The following is a 16394-nucleotide window of genomic DNA, read 5'->3' as shown; positions in this document are numbered from 1 at the left end:
AAAGAAAAAAAGTAAAATAAACAAACAAACAAAGAACCTTCTTTAATTTGCTGGAAACTTGCCCCAGGTTAATTCTTAATTGATGTGGCTCAAATTGTTTGCCCGTTTTACAGAGTTCTTTGCTAACTGGATTGAAATTTTCAGCTTGTAAACACATGAAAAGTGCAATAACTTAAACACAGTATATATAATTTCAGTTAAATAAAACACACTCAAGAGTATTTGGCCCTATGGGAATTTAACTTGATTATATTGATTTTGAATCAGTTATTGTTACAATGGCATCATTTTCTATTTTACAAGGAGGTTTGAATGATTCACCTCACTGAATTTAAAAAAAAAAAAAAAAAAAAAAAAAAAAAAAAAAAGGAATAAAATCCTTTTCTGTTCCATTAGTGACTTTTGTTTTGACCTTTATTTGAATTATTTTTAATGAAAAAACAAACAAGCAACCCAAGCAACTACTCCAACACCACTGAACATAAGTTCATTGTCCCTAAGCTTGGCTGGTAATATTTCACTCATAAAGTAGGTGTTTAAATTAGTCTCTTTCTAAATTTCAAAAAGATAAATTGCTCACCAAACTCCACCTCACTGACATATAAATAAGTTAAATAGCATGATGACTCTGAATGGCTAAATATCCCTCATGTTTATACTTAATAGAACTGTTAACACAGCCATAACTAATAAATGTGAAAGTATCAATTGTTTTGTCAGCTATTCAATTTTGCTTACTTGTACCCACTTACCTAAGCACCTGAAATTAGCACAGGGTCCATAAAAGAGGGAAAGCCAATTAGGTGAGTGAGCTTGTATTTGATATTAAAGAACTTCAGTAGTTAACCTTGTAAAATTTACTACAAAATGAGGGAACAGATAATCAAAGGTTTCACAATTTTGTAAACTAATTTTAATGATTACAATTACATTAACTTACACAACAATTCTTACAAAAGATACATAAATCAAAGCAAAACAAAATACAAAGTAAAGTGAAATAATTAAAAAGGATTTACCTGACTAAAGTAGGTAGGATTTGTAATGCTCACTGTTACAAAGAATGAAAAGCAGTTCATTAGGAAGTCTGAATATAAAAAGACAATGCCTTGTATTGGAGAACATAGTTTTCATTCTTCACACATGATATATCAATTGTAACACAAAAGTACCTGAGGAGAAAGGTAAATAGAATTCTTTATAACAATTGAAATGGAGAAATATAAAAATGGATTTACAGAAATTCCCTTAATGTAACCATAAAAGTGAACAAATATTCTTTTGCTGCAGCAAGATTTTTCTGCTTCTTTTGTCTGGAAACCTAAATACAGTACATTAGAAACAGTACATAGAGATACTGATATCGAGGCTTTAGAAAAAGGTACATGAAATAGGAATGAGAATACAAAAAATATACATAAGTAAACAGATAAACTGCTGCCACTTGTAACACAGTTCTTGAAACTTTCTTTCAAATCTTTGAACATCTTCAGTCTGCTTCAATGAACGCATCAAGGTATACTAAAACTGAAGCTATGTCTGAACAGCATCATCATCCTCAAGGCAGCTGGGTCTCGGAACATTCTCCTTCACGATTCTGGTTAGAAGAGGAGGAAAACAGGAGAAAAGAATACAGTGAGGTAGTAAAATAGTAAAATAAATAAATAAATAAAAAATCTAGTAATTTTCAATGATACTTAGGAAGTTTCGATTTCACTTACCTTCTCCCAAATTCCAGTCAGATTCTCCAGTTTTCACCTGACTTGTCCTAAATAATTACATCTCATAATGCTCAGAGTGCTTGTCAGTACTGTCTCGTTGTGCAACTGTATTGATTATGCAACAAAAAAAGGGAGTTCACCTCAAAGATTTCTATAAACAAATACATTACTGATTGGAAATCATAGAATCATAGAGTACTCTCATAGGGGAAATAAATTTCAAAGAAAGAAATTAGCATGACACACACATAATGTGCATGCTTAGTAAAATAGAGAAATAGTAGTAACTATTTGCAAAGAAATATATATATGAATACAGAGCAGCTATAATGATACATAAATAAATTATTAAAATTTATTTCAAGTAATATTTCCATTTGCAATCATTGAAATATCTTTGAAAGAGAACGCTGAATACAGTGCACACAACTCACACATTATGATGACAGTCTATGCAATGTTTTAGCATATGCTTGTACTCTGGTCTACAGGGTCTGACAAAACCTAAGGAGGCAGACCTGGCTAAGAGTCAGGAGTCACGCTTATTAAATTGAACTCTCAGGGGTATCATGCAATCAGAGGTCACAATCGAGGCAACAGAAGCAATGTCACGATATCAGAGAAAGGGCCAATTCAGACCTGCTCCCTGACAGGCAGTGAGGTCAGGGCTTGCGGCAAATAACTGTATTAAAAGGGAATATTCTCTGCACACTTTTAGAACTGTCATCTGAACAAACAAAGCTAGGTCATTGGTAGGTTAAATCAGAACTTTATGCCTTAGTAACACATAGCTTCTTTTCTTTTTATATTCCCTACTAATTTCTCAATAACAAAATATACACCATCAGATACCAAAGCAAATTCTCAGCAAATTTAACTTTAAAATTTTTAAATATTGAATTCTATCTTTAACAAAAAGATACCTATTATTTTCAAAATTTGAAAAATTACTGAGCTTACTTCATATGAAAAAATAAAAAGCATGAAAGTGCTTTAGGGAAATGACTTTCCACAGTCAATTTTAGTAATCTTGATACTCAATTTTCCCTTAGAAAGCATTTATAAAACTCAAGGTAAATCATATTCTCCTTCTTTAATGATAGTTGTGAAATACAATATTTGAATTACTTATAAGCACTCCTATGATTCCTTGAAAAATCATCTAACATACACACTGTCTATAGGTATAGGAATTTGCTCTTAGAGTTAGGCTTGAATAGCATAATTTTTTTAATAACTGGATTTCAATTTTAAAGTAATTTTAACGTTTTGCTTGAAAAATGTTGCATATTACCAGAATAAATTATCTGTCTGATTCACAACATCATTAGTTATGAAAAAAGGTAAAGATTAAGATGTGAGTCAACATTAAATGCATTATTGGAAGTAGCCTTAAGTAGCCTTATTGGAATACTGCAGATCTCTGACCTTACAAATATTACCAGTTCTCTTTAGCATTCCTATAGAATAAGAATCTCTATATAAGAAATTGAAAAAATATATTCTCAAATAGATGAAATATTATGGAATAAAGGCATTCCTAAGTACACTTCTGAAAAGTTTGCAGAGAAATTCCTATTAAACATAGCATCATGCTGTGCAACTGAAGCAAAATTTGTACCTGTAACCGATTCTAAGTAAACATTATATTCTTTATTCATAGCTCCACACAAAATGGAAGTACTTTTGCAAGGTGAACTTTTGTGTGATGCAACAGTTGTGATATTTCTAAATACACAGACTTTACACATTTTGTGGCCTACATTAAAGTATAATTCACTTATGATGATAAATTAAATGTTTGTAATATTTACAGCAGGAAATGCTTGGGATATACCTGAAAATGTAAGAATACACTTTTAATGAGATCTTCATTTGTAATTTTATTTTATTTTATTTTATTTTATTTTCAGCATAGAAAGAAAAAGAATAACTTGCATTTGGATATTTTGGAGTAAAAGCAAAACAAACAAATGATTTCAATACTGATCACAGTCTCCAGACATGCAAACAAATGGCAATAAATTCAATAATTGTTTTCAACTAGGCTTACTAAATCCAAGTGTTTAATACTTTATTTTAGAGGAATTTAGCCAAACCTTCTCTCCCTTACCCCCTTCAACCAAATCCACTTGGATTTAACTTGTTTCTAAAATTATCTGTCTTTTGCACTCTAAGACCTGGGTCACAACCTTACTTAGGGACAGGAAATAGTTATCAGGTCACTGAATGGTCAAATGGAAAAGGATTTGAAATGCTTCAGTACTCCGGGGTCTTTTCATCCAAAATGATTGCCTTATGTAGAATAAAATGCTGCGGATCTGAATATGGAGTCAACTTATTTATGTATATACTGGATGACCACACAGCTATACTACCTAGCTTTTGTACGCACAGTTGAAGGAAGACAGAAAAAGGAGTGCAAAAAACTCAGAAGATAAAAATAATACTATCCAAACTATTGAGCTACCTTATTCAACAATGAGATAAACTACCCATCAGCCTCTGATGACAAAATATTATTTCTTCTGAACTCATCATTGGGTTATCATTAGCAAAACAGCAGTAGTACTTTATCTTCCCCCTTATTGCGAAGTTCCTTTTAGTTAAAGGTTGGTAAACTAGCATGGTGGGAAAAGAAAGGTGACAGAGCTTATACATTGTATAAAAATCTAAGTTTGCTGGAACAAATAATCTCTCTAGGCCAGAGAATATATAACACCACAAATCATAAGTCTGCAAAACAGTAGAAACAGGAACAAAGAGATAACACACAAACAGGTGAAATATGTGGTCAAAACCAGAAACCCATAACATTATAACAGTGGAACCCTGAAGATTAGAAACACAGTGAGAGTTTATAATATTAAGTATTTATGGCCAAAACTTTCCATTGAAGAACTTCAGGCAGATCTCTCTCTCTCTCCTTTTAATTGAATGCTAAAAGTAAAAATATTAATAAAAATATAAAATGTTTATAAAATTTATGAGTATTCAGATGCTTAAATTTCTTTCATGAATATATGTAAATGACATTTTATGCACTTATTTTTAAACCTGCACTACAATTTCAGGATTGCTTCATTCCACGAATAGTGAAAAAACCTACATTATTATTGATAGACAGGAGGCTGGAAAATTAGGCCCAGATTTTATTTTTTAGTTTTGTTTTATAATAAGAAACTGGACCACTGAAACTATGTAACTGAAGCTTGAGTGCGTGCACTGTAAGGCCCCTGCAGTCCTTTACAACTTTTCAGCGTACCGCTGTTGTGAACTAGGTTTGCACTCTGCCAGCAGAGCAGCTCTGACCCATGGAGAGCACTCCTTCAGATCAACACTGCCTCAGGCTTTACTGCTTTCTCCAAAAAGTCTTACATTTCAGGCATCAAGTTGAATTTCTTCTGGAGATGATTAACCCAAACCCATGACAGATTTTTTCCAAGATATCCAACTCCTTATGTTTATTTTATCCTGGCTCTTTTTGGATGTACTGGACACAAGTAACCTACTCATTTTACATGTTAAAGGGCTGGTGGAGAGCCATTAATTCCTTAAAATGAGAAAATATTTCAATGTGAGAGTTCTGTTGTGTGAGCTCACACTAAATAATAAGAAACAAAACTAGAGAATTCTGATTTTAAAAGATAGATTCTCTTCCACACTACTTGTTTCTGTAATACATTTTCATCACATTTCAACACAGAGACCTTAGATTCTTTAAAAATGTATAATTCTGTCAATTTTGTCAGTGCCACATGGTTTAGGAAACTGCTTCTCTAATCTGGCATACAAATTTGAAGCCCAGGAGATATGTAATATGTGCATCTCGCTGTAAACATGGTAATTCAGACAGTAGGACTGCAGGAACATAAGATTTAGAGTGTGGTTATGAATCTCTTTCAGACCACAGATAAATTAATGATGATTTAATTTAGAAATGGATGTTTACAAATAATGTAAAATTTACAAATAGCTTCCTGGGAGATGATGCTATTTTACTATTTTTTCTTTTTCTTTTTTTCCAATGAAAATAGCTAATAAAAAGCTATTAGCTACAGTTCAGTGTACTTTTAATTGCACTCAAATAACTAGTAACTTAAACTTTCTTCACTTAACTCTAGTTACTTAACTTACTTAAGTGTATTTAAAGTTTAAAATCAGCATTCTACTCTCAGTGCTTTCTCTTAACTCTCACACAGATATTTAAAAGCACCATTGATCTGAATCAGTGTAAATTCTATTTCATTACATAATTTTTTTCCCAAGTGCTGTTAATACAGAATATCAAAGAAATTTTACCATTCCATTGAAATATTCTAATAAGCTTTTAATTAGTTTTCAGTAATAAAACACAACCATAAACCCATTTCATGTCTTTTTCTTGTTCAAGTATGAAGAGTTATTTCTACTTGCAATTTGAAGGGAAATGGATAAATGTTTCTATAATAAAAAAAAACACTGTCAAAGGTAATTATCAATATCATATCGGTGAAATATGTTTAATATTATACCTATTTTTTCCTTTTTACTGATTAGTCACCAATGAGGATAAAATGAAAGGAAGTATAGTACTACCAGCTGGAAGTACAATTTCCCAAGTTGCAGTATCGTGACAACACATTCCAAAGCCTTTTTAATATAACTAAACTTCCTGGCAAAAGTCATCATATGCATTCCAGGGTGAAGCCCAGTTATATTCTTTCCACTTATTTGAACTGTATGGTACATGTAGCACTGGTGGATTTGAATATGTCTAAAAATAAATATATCATAGATGTTAATAAATTACTTAATCTACTAAATTAATAAGAACATAGTGTATAAAATTCTAAGAAACACAGCAAACATTTAGGTGAATCATATCCAAATAATGAACACTTAAATAACTTGACTGAACTTCCATGTGATCTGCATTCTTCCAACTTGCTGTACAGATTGGAATCCAGGTTCTCATTCAACTGAATTGAACATAAACTATTTGGATAATCCAATAAAACTGTTGAGGTACTCAAATTAAAGAGGACTCTAAAAGTTGTATACTGTTCCAAAGACTGTGGCAAAACAGCGTGTTAAGCAAGGGGCCTCCTGTAGTTTTATACTACTGCACTGTGACAAAGCAGTCACACTGTTGGCTGGCAAAAGTAGACATCCATCCTTGTTACAAATGGAATTACACACGATGTAAGTATCGACCCACGGCTGGTAGAGATGCTCTGATACCGATTCAGTCAAGTATATATGGAACTGACCAAGAAAAGAGAAGTCAAAAGACAGATTTTTCCTTTGATTTCTGATCTACTTTGTCCAAAATAATTTAGACTGTTTTATGCTAAACTAATGACTGAAACAGCCTTCAGATAACAAGAGAAGCAGCGGTAAAACTTCATAAAAACACACTTTGTCACAAAATAGGAAATGATGTATTTTTATTTATTTATTTATTTGTTTATTTTGGTGGGGGGGGAGGGAGGATAGTTCTTTATATCTTTTTCAAGATTTTGAAACTTTTGAAATATCACTGTCTACAAAACATACCAAGCATGTTTTATCAGCTAGCTTGTGCTAAATGACACTCAACAACTCATCTGGAAGCATAACACAATGAAGCCAGAAGAAGCAGTGTAATACATATAATTCCAAGAAATGTCTGTCCAAACAAAAGAAGTGAGGCTTTCCAGATCAGTTTTTGATAAAACCAGCCTCTTAAGAGAAGCAGTAGAGCACAGTAGCATGTTCTGTGGCCTAAAAACTGTCACAATATATGACCACAGCCCAAAAATACTACTTATTTAAATAAAGTTTTAACAAACCTGTAAGCATTAGACTAATTTTAAAGAAACTAAAACAGATCAACAGACAGCATTCATATCATAAAACGCACAATGACACTAGAAATTACTTTAAAGAGTAATTTCTGCCTATGCATATACAGTACAAACAGACATTTAATTGCACTCCCATGCCTTCATATATTGCTTGTATTTTTAAATGGTATGCTCCTGTTTGTAGGAGTAATACTCTCTTATGTGTTAATGATGCATGTAATACAAAGGAATTTGTTTATGACTACCTTGTGTGCTATAATGGTACAGATGTGAAAAGAAGTTTCTCTTTGGAGATTATTAGAACATTGCTGAACAAAAGATGATGATTCATATTAACAAAAATGTAAGATGTACCTCAAATTTTAAAAGACATATTTTCACATATATCTTCTCAATCTCATTATTTTCCTACAATGTGTATATATAATTAGAAATGCATTAACTGTGCTATAGGATCAAAGACTTCCACAAGTTTTAAAAATCGGATATCAACATTTATTTTCCCTATCGCTTCCTCTTGTTTGGAAACAAGATGATCTTCATAAAAATCACTCTTTTTACAATACTTTAAACAAATAAGTCTTGTAGAGCCTGGCTACATTTTCACTGTCTAGTAACTGTATACCATTCAATAATCTCCAAAAAAACAGTTTTTATTTACAGCTGCAATTTTACCTACTTACATATACCCAAGACAAACTATATGTAAAAATAAATATGACATCTACTGTTTAATTAAGCCATAAAGATGTTTTATATGAGAGATATTATACTCATTCCTTTCCACCCTTTATTCTATAACTATTATTTTTCATTCTTTTTCTCTATTTGTATTGTTAAACATAAACTCAAGACACAGTGAAGACAAAAGAAAGTCATTCTACACTTTAACTAGATTACCTCCTAAATATTCATTACCATGATGTGTTCCAGTTTGAAAATCTAAAACTGGTCTAATTGTTTCACTTCCGAGGGCATCTCCTTTCAAAAGTAGTGATTCTGTTATTTAACAGATAACATATGTGTACTTACTATTGATGCTAAAGTTTCTTCCCTCATTTCCCACTTTAAAGAAATAAAGTGGGAATGTATAGAACACATTTTTTCCCTTTTCTTTGAGATATATTTACTAATTTATGCAGAAGACTGACTGGAGCTTACATTCTCTGCCAGAGCATTGACTACCATTCTGTGAAGGTAAAAGGGATTAAACAGTTACATCCAGGAAGTTTATCTCCACTGCAAAATTAATTGGACTATATTCTCTCTTGATTCAGAACATGGTATTCACAAGTTTTATGGATGAAGAAAGAAATAATTCCAACTTCTTGTTACAGAAATAACTTGCACTGCAGAACAGACCCAAATAAATTTATTCCAGGCAAAAGAGGAAGAAATGGTTAAAAAGTGAGAGAGGTGAAACAGGAATCAAACTTCTGTGAGAGAAGACAGAAATTATCCAAATTCTAACTTTAGAAGATCTGAATTCTGACTGAGAGGTATGCCAGTCAATGCTCTGTACTGCACTTTAGATTCAGATTAACAACCTAGTGTTTTCTGACCATGCTGTCTGTAGTAGTAGTGCCTCAGGTAAAAGGACAGTTTCATATTCTGGTCAAACAGAACCGCTTGTCTTCTTGAAGCTCACCAGATAGCATGTAAGCATCTCATGTAAAGTTGGTGAAAAAAGCCATGCTTATTAGCTATCCAAAGGATCATAATCATCCTTGAAATGAAAGACAAAGTTCAAGATTGCCAGTACAGCACTTGCCTTTTGATATCTAATCTGCCACAATGCCTTTTCTCCATGTATTTAAAAAGTAATTTCTATAATATTTAGTATCTATCTATCTATCTATCTATCTATCTATCTATCTATCTATCTATCTATCTATCTATCTAGGTTTTCCACATCTGGGATCAGGTTTCTCTCTCTGTGGTATGGCTTTGAGCAGTCATGCTACTGATTTAAGGGACATGGAGGCAGTTTGCATGTCCGTAGTCACCATATGATGATTTCAACAAATGGTGACATGTAAACATATGCCACTGGGGCACATGAAATACAGTGGAAATTAGTCAGCTGTATCTAGTAGGTGGCAACTCTACTCATGGCAGAGAAGCTGACGTAGATAATCTCTAAGCATCCTTCCAACCATAGTCCTTCTGTGATTCTGACTTATTCTATTAAATGGTAAATCAGGCCTCACATATAGAGACTCCATATTTTATGCAGATTCATACTTGAATGCAAGGAAAACAGAGATGCAAACACATTTTTTCTCTTCAGAATTTCACAAGATCTGTGAAGATCTCAGCTAAATCTGAGCATGGCCTCATGAATGTGAAGCAAATTTGGCCCTTCATATGAAGTTGACAGAATTCATTTAAGACATACCCAGCTCAGTAGCACACCTGTCTCAGGTTTAACTTCTTTTACTAGTCAGAAAAGTGAATTATCTTCTTTTTCTTTTCCCTTATGGAATTGGGAATAAGTAAGTTATTGTATGGTTATGTCATAAAAAAATGATAGAACAGCAAAGATGACACTTTTTTGAATAGAGAAATGAATTGCACAAGGAATGAAAATAGAAAAAAAAAAAAAAAAAAAAAAAAGGCTCTAAAGATGCTCATATTCTCAATAGAAGGATATTTTAAGTTTTAGTATTTTCACCTGCACTGAAACCAAGGAGAGCTTTATAGGTAATCACAACAGTTAATTAACTAAATTAGTATTTATGGATTTTTGGAAAGCAAATCATTTTTTCTTGTTGAAGCAAACTTTCCATGTTCAAGTTATTCCTTTTTCTTTTTCTGTCTCCTGTCAAATGTTGAATTTTTAGAGAATATTTGCGAAAGTAACTACTTTTAAAAAATGTTATCAATAGTCAGGAATTAATGGCTAGCTAGAGAAAAGATGACTTTGAAATGAGAAATGTGAAGTGGTATGTCATTTACAAAATTAGCTATTTTCTATCTCTGTGGCATTCTTTTATGTCCTTGAAAGTAAATTAGTAATAATAATAAATAAAAAAAAAAGCGTGCCAGTTCATTATGAATTAATGTCTAGAAGCACACTCCCTCAAATGAACTGAAATTGAAATTCTTCACTTCTGTAACTTGAAACATTAAGGAACAGATAAGGACCTTAAACGCCTGCCTTCTTCAATTTCTTCATATTGTTGTATATTCCAGGCAGGCTTGTTTAAAAGACATTAGAGGACATATATGCTTATATGCATACGGACAAAGTGAAATTCTTGCTCATACCTTCAAAGTAACCAAAATTTACAGACTGTATCTTTGCTGGTTTCACACGGAGATGTTTATTTTCATTTTTTTTGAACAACGCCAGGCGCACAGCTGGGTCTAGACGACAAGAACAAGTTAAAATCAAAGGTCAGTCTTGGCTCATTCATTCCTTCAAGCAGTTTTTCACCTTTTAGACACTTAATAATTGAAAAGACCTTTAAGTGTCGGTTTTATATTTACAGAAGGTTACATTTTCTAAAAAAAAGTTACATAAATACATGCATAACTGAGAATCCAACTCGCTATTCTTCCAGATTTTAACACTATTGATGACTGCTTAGCTAGCTTATCTCAAAATTACAAATAAATTCTGAAGTATAAATTTGCACAAAATATTTCAAAAATCTGTTTTTAAAGCTTGAAACTCAGTAAGAGATATTAACAAAATATATGACAAGTACTATTTCTAAAAGCTTTGGTTCGTAAGTATTCAGTGGTCTAAATTAAGTTATTTACACCTAAACAATGTTAACAAGGGGCAGTTTATTAGTTTATTTTTTGAGGCTAAACAGGCAGACAATAAGCTATCCATCTTCCATGTCTAATCCTTACAGAATTAAAGAAGACATAAAAAGTCTATAGGCATTTCCAAATACTATAGTATAAAATCTTGATTGGTTTCAAACATTTCAGTTATAAAACTTTGCAAAGAAGCAAAGATGATTATAATTCTGTACATAAATCTATATAAGCACATTCCGAAACTATGAAAACTTTTATGGTTAATTAACAGAAGCTGAATGGATTTCTTATTAGAAGAATTGTTTGCTCAGCATCAGAAGAAAGTAGAAGTTTAAAGGAAACCATGGGCTAGCAGAAACGTTAACCAAAAAAAAAGAAGAGAAGAAAAGCATATACATAATGAGGAGAAAATGCATGTAAGGTTCTGTGAGTATAACACTGAGCATGAAGACACGAGAAGCAGGAAGACAAAGAAAAAACCAAATAAAATGTTTCAAGCAGTTTAAACGTCATAGCATAAGCAGTGAAATACACTCTGTAATAACTGAGAAACAATTTGGCAGAAGAGGTTTGTCTAAAGAGGTGATGGCAAAGGATTAGTAATGAAGAGGGAACAGTTTGGCAATAGAATTAAGCAAAAATTATACATGGCATAGAAGGGATTTAAATGTTCATAACCAATGCAAGCACAGCAAAAGTGCATGTGTGAGACTGCCAGAAGACAGAGGGGGGGATAACAAAGGAGATGAGAAGACTGAAGGAGCATTCAGAAAGAATAAATTTACAAAAGTAATTATGTCTGATGCTTCCTTTTGAGCCTATTTCTTGGATGACCTTGCAGCAGATCATCAGTATTTATTAAGAAAGGTTATAACAGCTATGGATATAAATAGATATATATTTGGCACAAACCATAAAAATATAGCCAAGTAAATAGCCTGTTGTTGTTGTTTTTCCTATTTTCCTATTTATGAAAAAAAAAAAAAAAGTATTATGACTCTCCGTTAAGTCAGAGCAACTAAAACAACTTATTACAGAATTTGACAGCAACATAGAAAGTTGGTTTTGAACAGATCTTTGTATCTGCAGTAGACATTGAAGTTAAAAATTAATGTAACATAAACAGATCCTACGAGTACCCCTTTCTTCCTAACAGAATTGCTCCCTTGACAGATAATAACAAAAATGAAGACCCATGGCAACTTTACCTTGTAACTCTGCCTAAGACTTCTAATGGATTATGGGCATTGTAAGAGATAATGCATTGACAAAGCACGTCCAAATAAATAAATAAATAAATAATCAGTCCATAGTGCAGCAATTTTTGTTTAACTGCATGTTCTGATGACGCTAACTTCTCAAAAAGCAGCAAAGGAGACTTACTAGAGCATAGTGGAAAATATCAATGAAAGTAATTTAGTCCCTATCTAATTCCCAAGGCAGAATCAGTGAAACCTTAGACTTTTTTGTTGTCTTCAGTTGTCTAAGAGAAAGTTTTTCATCTTGTGTGATACTTATAGCTCCCAAATTAATTCAGAGGATGCCAGATTTGAAGTCATTTTACCACACTTATACTAACCGCATAAGGTAGACTCAAATTAATGAAGAAGTACAGTCAATAAAGTTAATCTTGATTAATTTTAAGGTGAGTATATTAAAATCACTTATAATAGGATAACTAGCTTTGTAGATACATTAATTTTCCACATAATGACTAATTACATCTATTTTGGCATTCATCTCTAAATGAAAAAGAAATTTGTAGTAAGTTTGTGCTCTCCAGAGTAGCGACTGTTTGGGACAATAGATCAAAGTAATATTTTGAAAAAAAAAGTATTAAAATAATAATATGCTATATTTTGTAAGTTCCGTCTGAACTTTTAAATGACAAAAGTTCTAAAAATATTGTAACTGAAGTACAAATTAATATTTACATGCTTGTAATATAGATGGTCACATGAGTACTACATATGGATTAAAGAGTACAAAATGTTTGGAGATGTTGATAACATACAGAGTTGACAAAATGACTTCTAAATTATAAATCTAGTTGGAATAAAATGAAAGACAATGTCTTTTTTCAACAGACAACCAAATACTAGTGTCAAAATTGACTAAAATATCTTAAGATAGAATGTAATTGAGCATTCCCAAACTATTTTCAAATAACAATGCAGTTTCTACAATAGCATACTGTTTTCCTATGAGGGTCTACTGAAGTTGATCCAAAACATATTTTAAATGTAATTTTCCCTTAATCTAGCCTACTATGCAATTCTGAAAAATCCTACCAGTACAAAATTAATCTGTACCAAGGAATTTCAATTGAAGTCACGTGAAGTTGTTAGAATTATTCTAGTTTTTTAAAATATTTACTCTTGCACAAAGACATCAGCAATACATGAACTGAGAACAGAGGGAAATGATGGAAATTGTTTTACAAGAGAACTTCTATCAGAAGATTTATCTCTGAGTCTTTGCGAAAGAATCTTCAGGGATTTAACTCTGTGCCAGACTACTGAATTTGTCCCTACCTGGATCACCTCATCCATTGCCTACAGCTCTTTTGTTATTAAAAATGAGCTTTTTTCTTTATCTAGTCCCAAACGTAGGCAATATTACAAAGATTAGTTTATAATACCAGTGCTTTTCAGTCTCTGAGAGAGATGGGGAAATGAACTGTATGTATGCTTTGATGACATGTATGCTTTGATTTTAGATTTCACACAGAGAACTGCTCAAGAGTCCAATAGTTCAAAATCATATGAACATCTTCCTGGATTCTCACATACTCATTTAAATGTGGCTTATTAGACAATGATCTGTGGTGGCAATCTAGAAACCAAAGACATAATTTAATGCATATTGCCTGGCAGATTCCAAATATAGAAGATTAGCTGGACAAATCCAAGAAATATTATAGAAACAATAAGGAAAGAATAGCTACTGCCTGATCTGCCTGATCATTACTAAATGTCACGATAATATGTGAAACTGAAAGAATTCAAAGCTCGCCATAAAACACAGAAAAATATTACAATATATCTGTACCAACTTTAAAGAGCTGATAAATCAAAATAGCATTGTGACAGATGAGCATCTATGAGAAAATTCAATTTGTAAATTCATTTGTAAGAAAGTCTGCATTTTATTCCATAATTGAACACTGATTAGAACCATGGGATTCTCATCCATGGTTTGAATTTCCAGATTGTACTGCTACATAGAATACATAGCAACAACACTGGGAACTTTTCATTTCTGATACTAGAATAATATAGTTTAATGGCCATTCACTAAATGTTTAATAAGAAATGATATAGTCCCCCACATTTTTATTTGGACTGTTGTTAATTCAACACATTATTTTGTATAGTGAGATCATCTGTTTGGGGGTTCTGGATTTTATGTTTTTGTGGTTGTTTGTCTTAGTTGTTGGGTTTTCTTTGCTTGTTTTGTATTGCTCTGCTGTCTTAAATTCTAAACTCAAAGTAAAAATTATTTGCTGACTCCTATGTAATATCATAATCATATTTTTTTAGTTCTAGGAGTCAAGGTTCATTCCATCTGGATTTTGCCTTTTTGAATACCCTTACAATAGCAAGAATTACCATCTCATGCTGTTAGTCACTGGTAGGAGAGTTTTCCTTTGGAGTGGAAAAGGATAAACAAGAAGTAATACAGTAGCATAGTTCAGACAAGCTGAAAGCCAGACAAGGTTTCCATATATCCCAATAGAAAAAACAAACAAACAAACAAACAAAAAGTTCACTTTCAGAGACTAATATAAAATCCACATAACCAAAGGAATTCAAAGTTAAGCAAGAAATTCTGTACTGCTGCACTAATGCATCTTCAGGAAACTAGAACTGTTACAAATTATAGACATTTTTAAACACAGCAAGGTGCAGTAATGCCTGCATTGTTTAGATTTTTAATTAGAATTTCTAAAGAATTTTATGTACCCGTGATAGGCAGAAATATTTCCAACATTATATCAGTTATATCTGGCTGCAAAATTTTTGCTATTTTGCCCAAGCTTTTTGGGCAAAAGTTCTAGCACAAACAAGCTTGTTATGGAGCTATGAATAATGCTACACAAATTTTATTCTAAGGACAATATTTTAATCATAGGAAATAAATTCAAAATCAACCTGAGTAAGTAATTAATTTTAACTTGATTCTATCAAAAGAAAAATACAAAAACTACAAATTTCAGAACTAGAAAAGAGATACATGAGAAAAAAGACATAAAGTCTGTTTAATACAGCTGTAAAATACTCATTTTTACCAGAATTTGCTTGAAAAAAAAAAAAAAAAGAGTAATTTTTCCCTGAAAGAATATGATGTCTTTGTGGACATTTAAAGTGTGACCTGTCTTCACTAAACCACATTCACCTTTATTCAAATTAATATTTAATGTTGTGCAAACAACCTTTTTAAAAGAGATGCTCTATCCTGAGATTTAAGTATAGAAACATCTAATTACTACAATCATTATTTATGTGTTGACTTATGTGTTGACTTACTTACCTACATTTTTATTACTGTATTTTCTGGGCTTCATTTTATGGGCCCTCTTCAGCATTAGCTGTGCAGTAGTAATGTCTTTAAAACCCCTACGGGAAGGATATAGCATACTGAACACTTCACATATATTAAGTTAGGTCACCTGCACAGCATTTTATAATGCACTTTTCAGAAAGTTTTTAGTTCCTATGCATAGTAAGAAATATTACAAATTATACAGACTCCTGCAATGTTTATCTTAAAATTATAATGTATTAAACTGGTCTCTGAGACACTTTTAAAAGAAACTTCAACTTTTACTTTGGTAGAAAGAAGATTCTTGAAAGGTGGAATATAAATAAGCAAGGTATAACAGCCAAATATACTGATAGCAAGATACAGAAGTTAAACATACCATTCTTCTGAAATTTTCTCTTCTTTATCAGATCTGATTGAAAATTTCTTTTTTTCTTTTATGCTGGAGTTCTGTGACATTGTTCCCTTCTCTGAACTGAAAACAAATCATAGGAGCAATATTTAAAGTTTGAAACATAAGAAAAGG

At 32.0% G+C, this 16394-nt stretch overlaps 1 protein-coding gene across 1 annotated transcript in view; it reads right to left on the bottom strand.

Moving 5' to 3' along the window:
• Positions 1 to 16394, bottom strand: part of LRRIQ1 (leucine rich repeats and IQ motif containing 1) — a 98105-nt gene that overhangs the window by 28135 nt on the left and 53576 nt on the right. The window contains exons 21-23 of the mRNA XM_072339853.1: positions 16248 to 16343; positions 15857 to 15942; positions 10820 to 10918 (exon numbers count right to left, since the gene is read on the bottom strand). Coding sequence (XP_072195954.1) covers positions 10820 to 10918; positions 15857 to 15942; positions 16248 to 16343 — 281 coding nt within the window. The remainder of the gene's footprint in view (positions 1 to 10819; positions 10919 to 15856; positions 15943 to 16247; positions 16344 to 16394) is intronic.

The sequence above is a fragment of the Excalfactoria chinensis genome, chromosome 1, assembly GCF_039878825.1.
Source record: "Excalfactoria chinensis isolate bCotChi1 chromosome 1, bCotChi1.hap2, whole genome shotgun sequence".
NCBI lineage: Eukaryota > Metazoa > Chordata > Aves > Galliformes > Phasianidae > Excalfactoria > Excalfactoria chinensis.
Note: the sequence above shows the minus strand (reverse complement) of the source record. Positions and strands in the feature narration are given on the sequence as shown.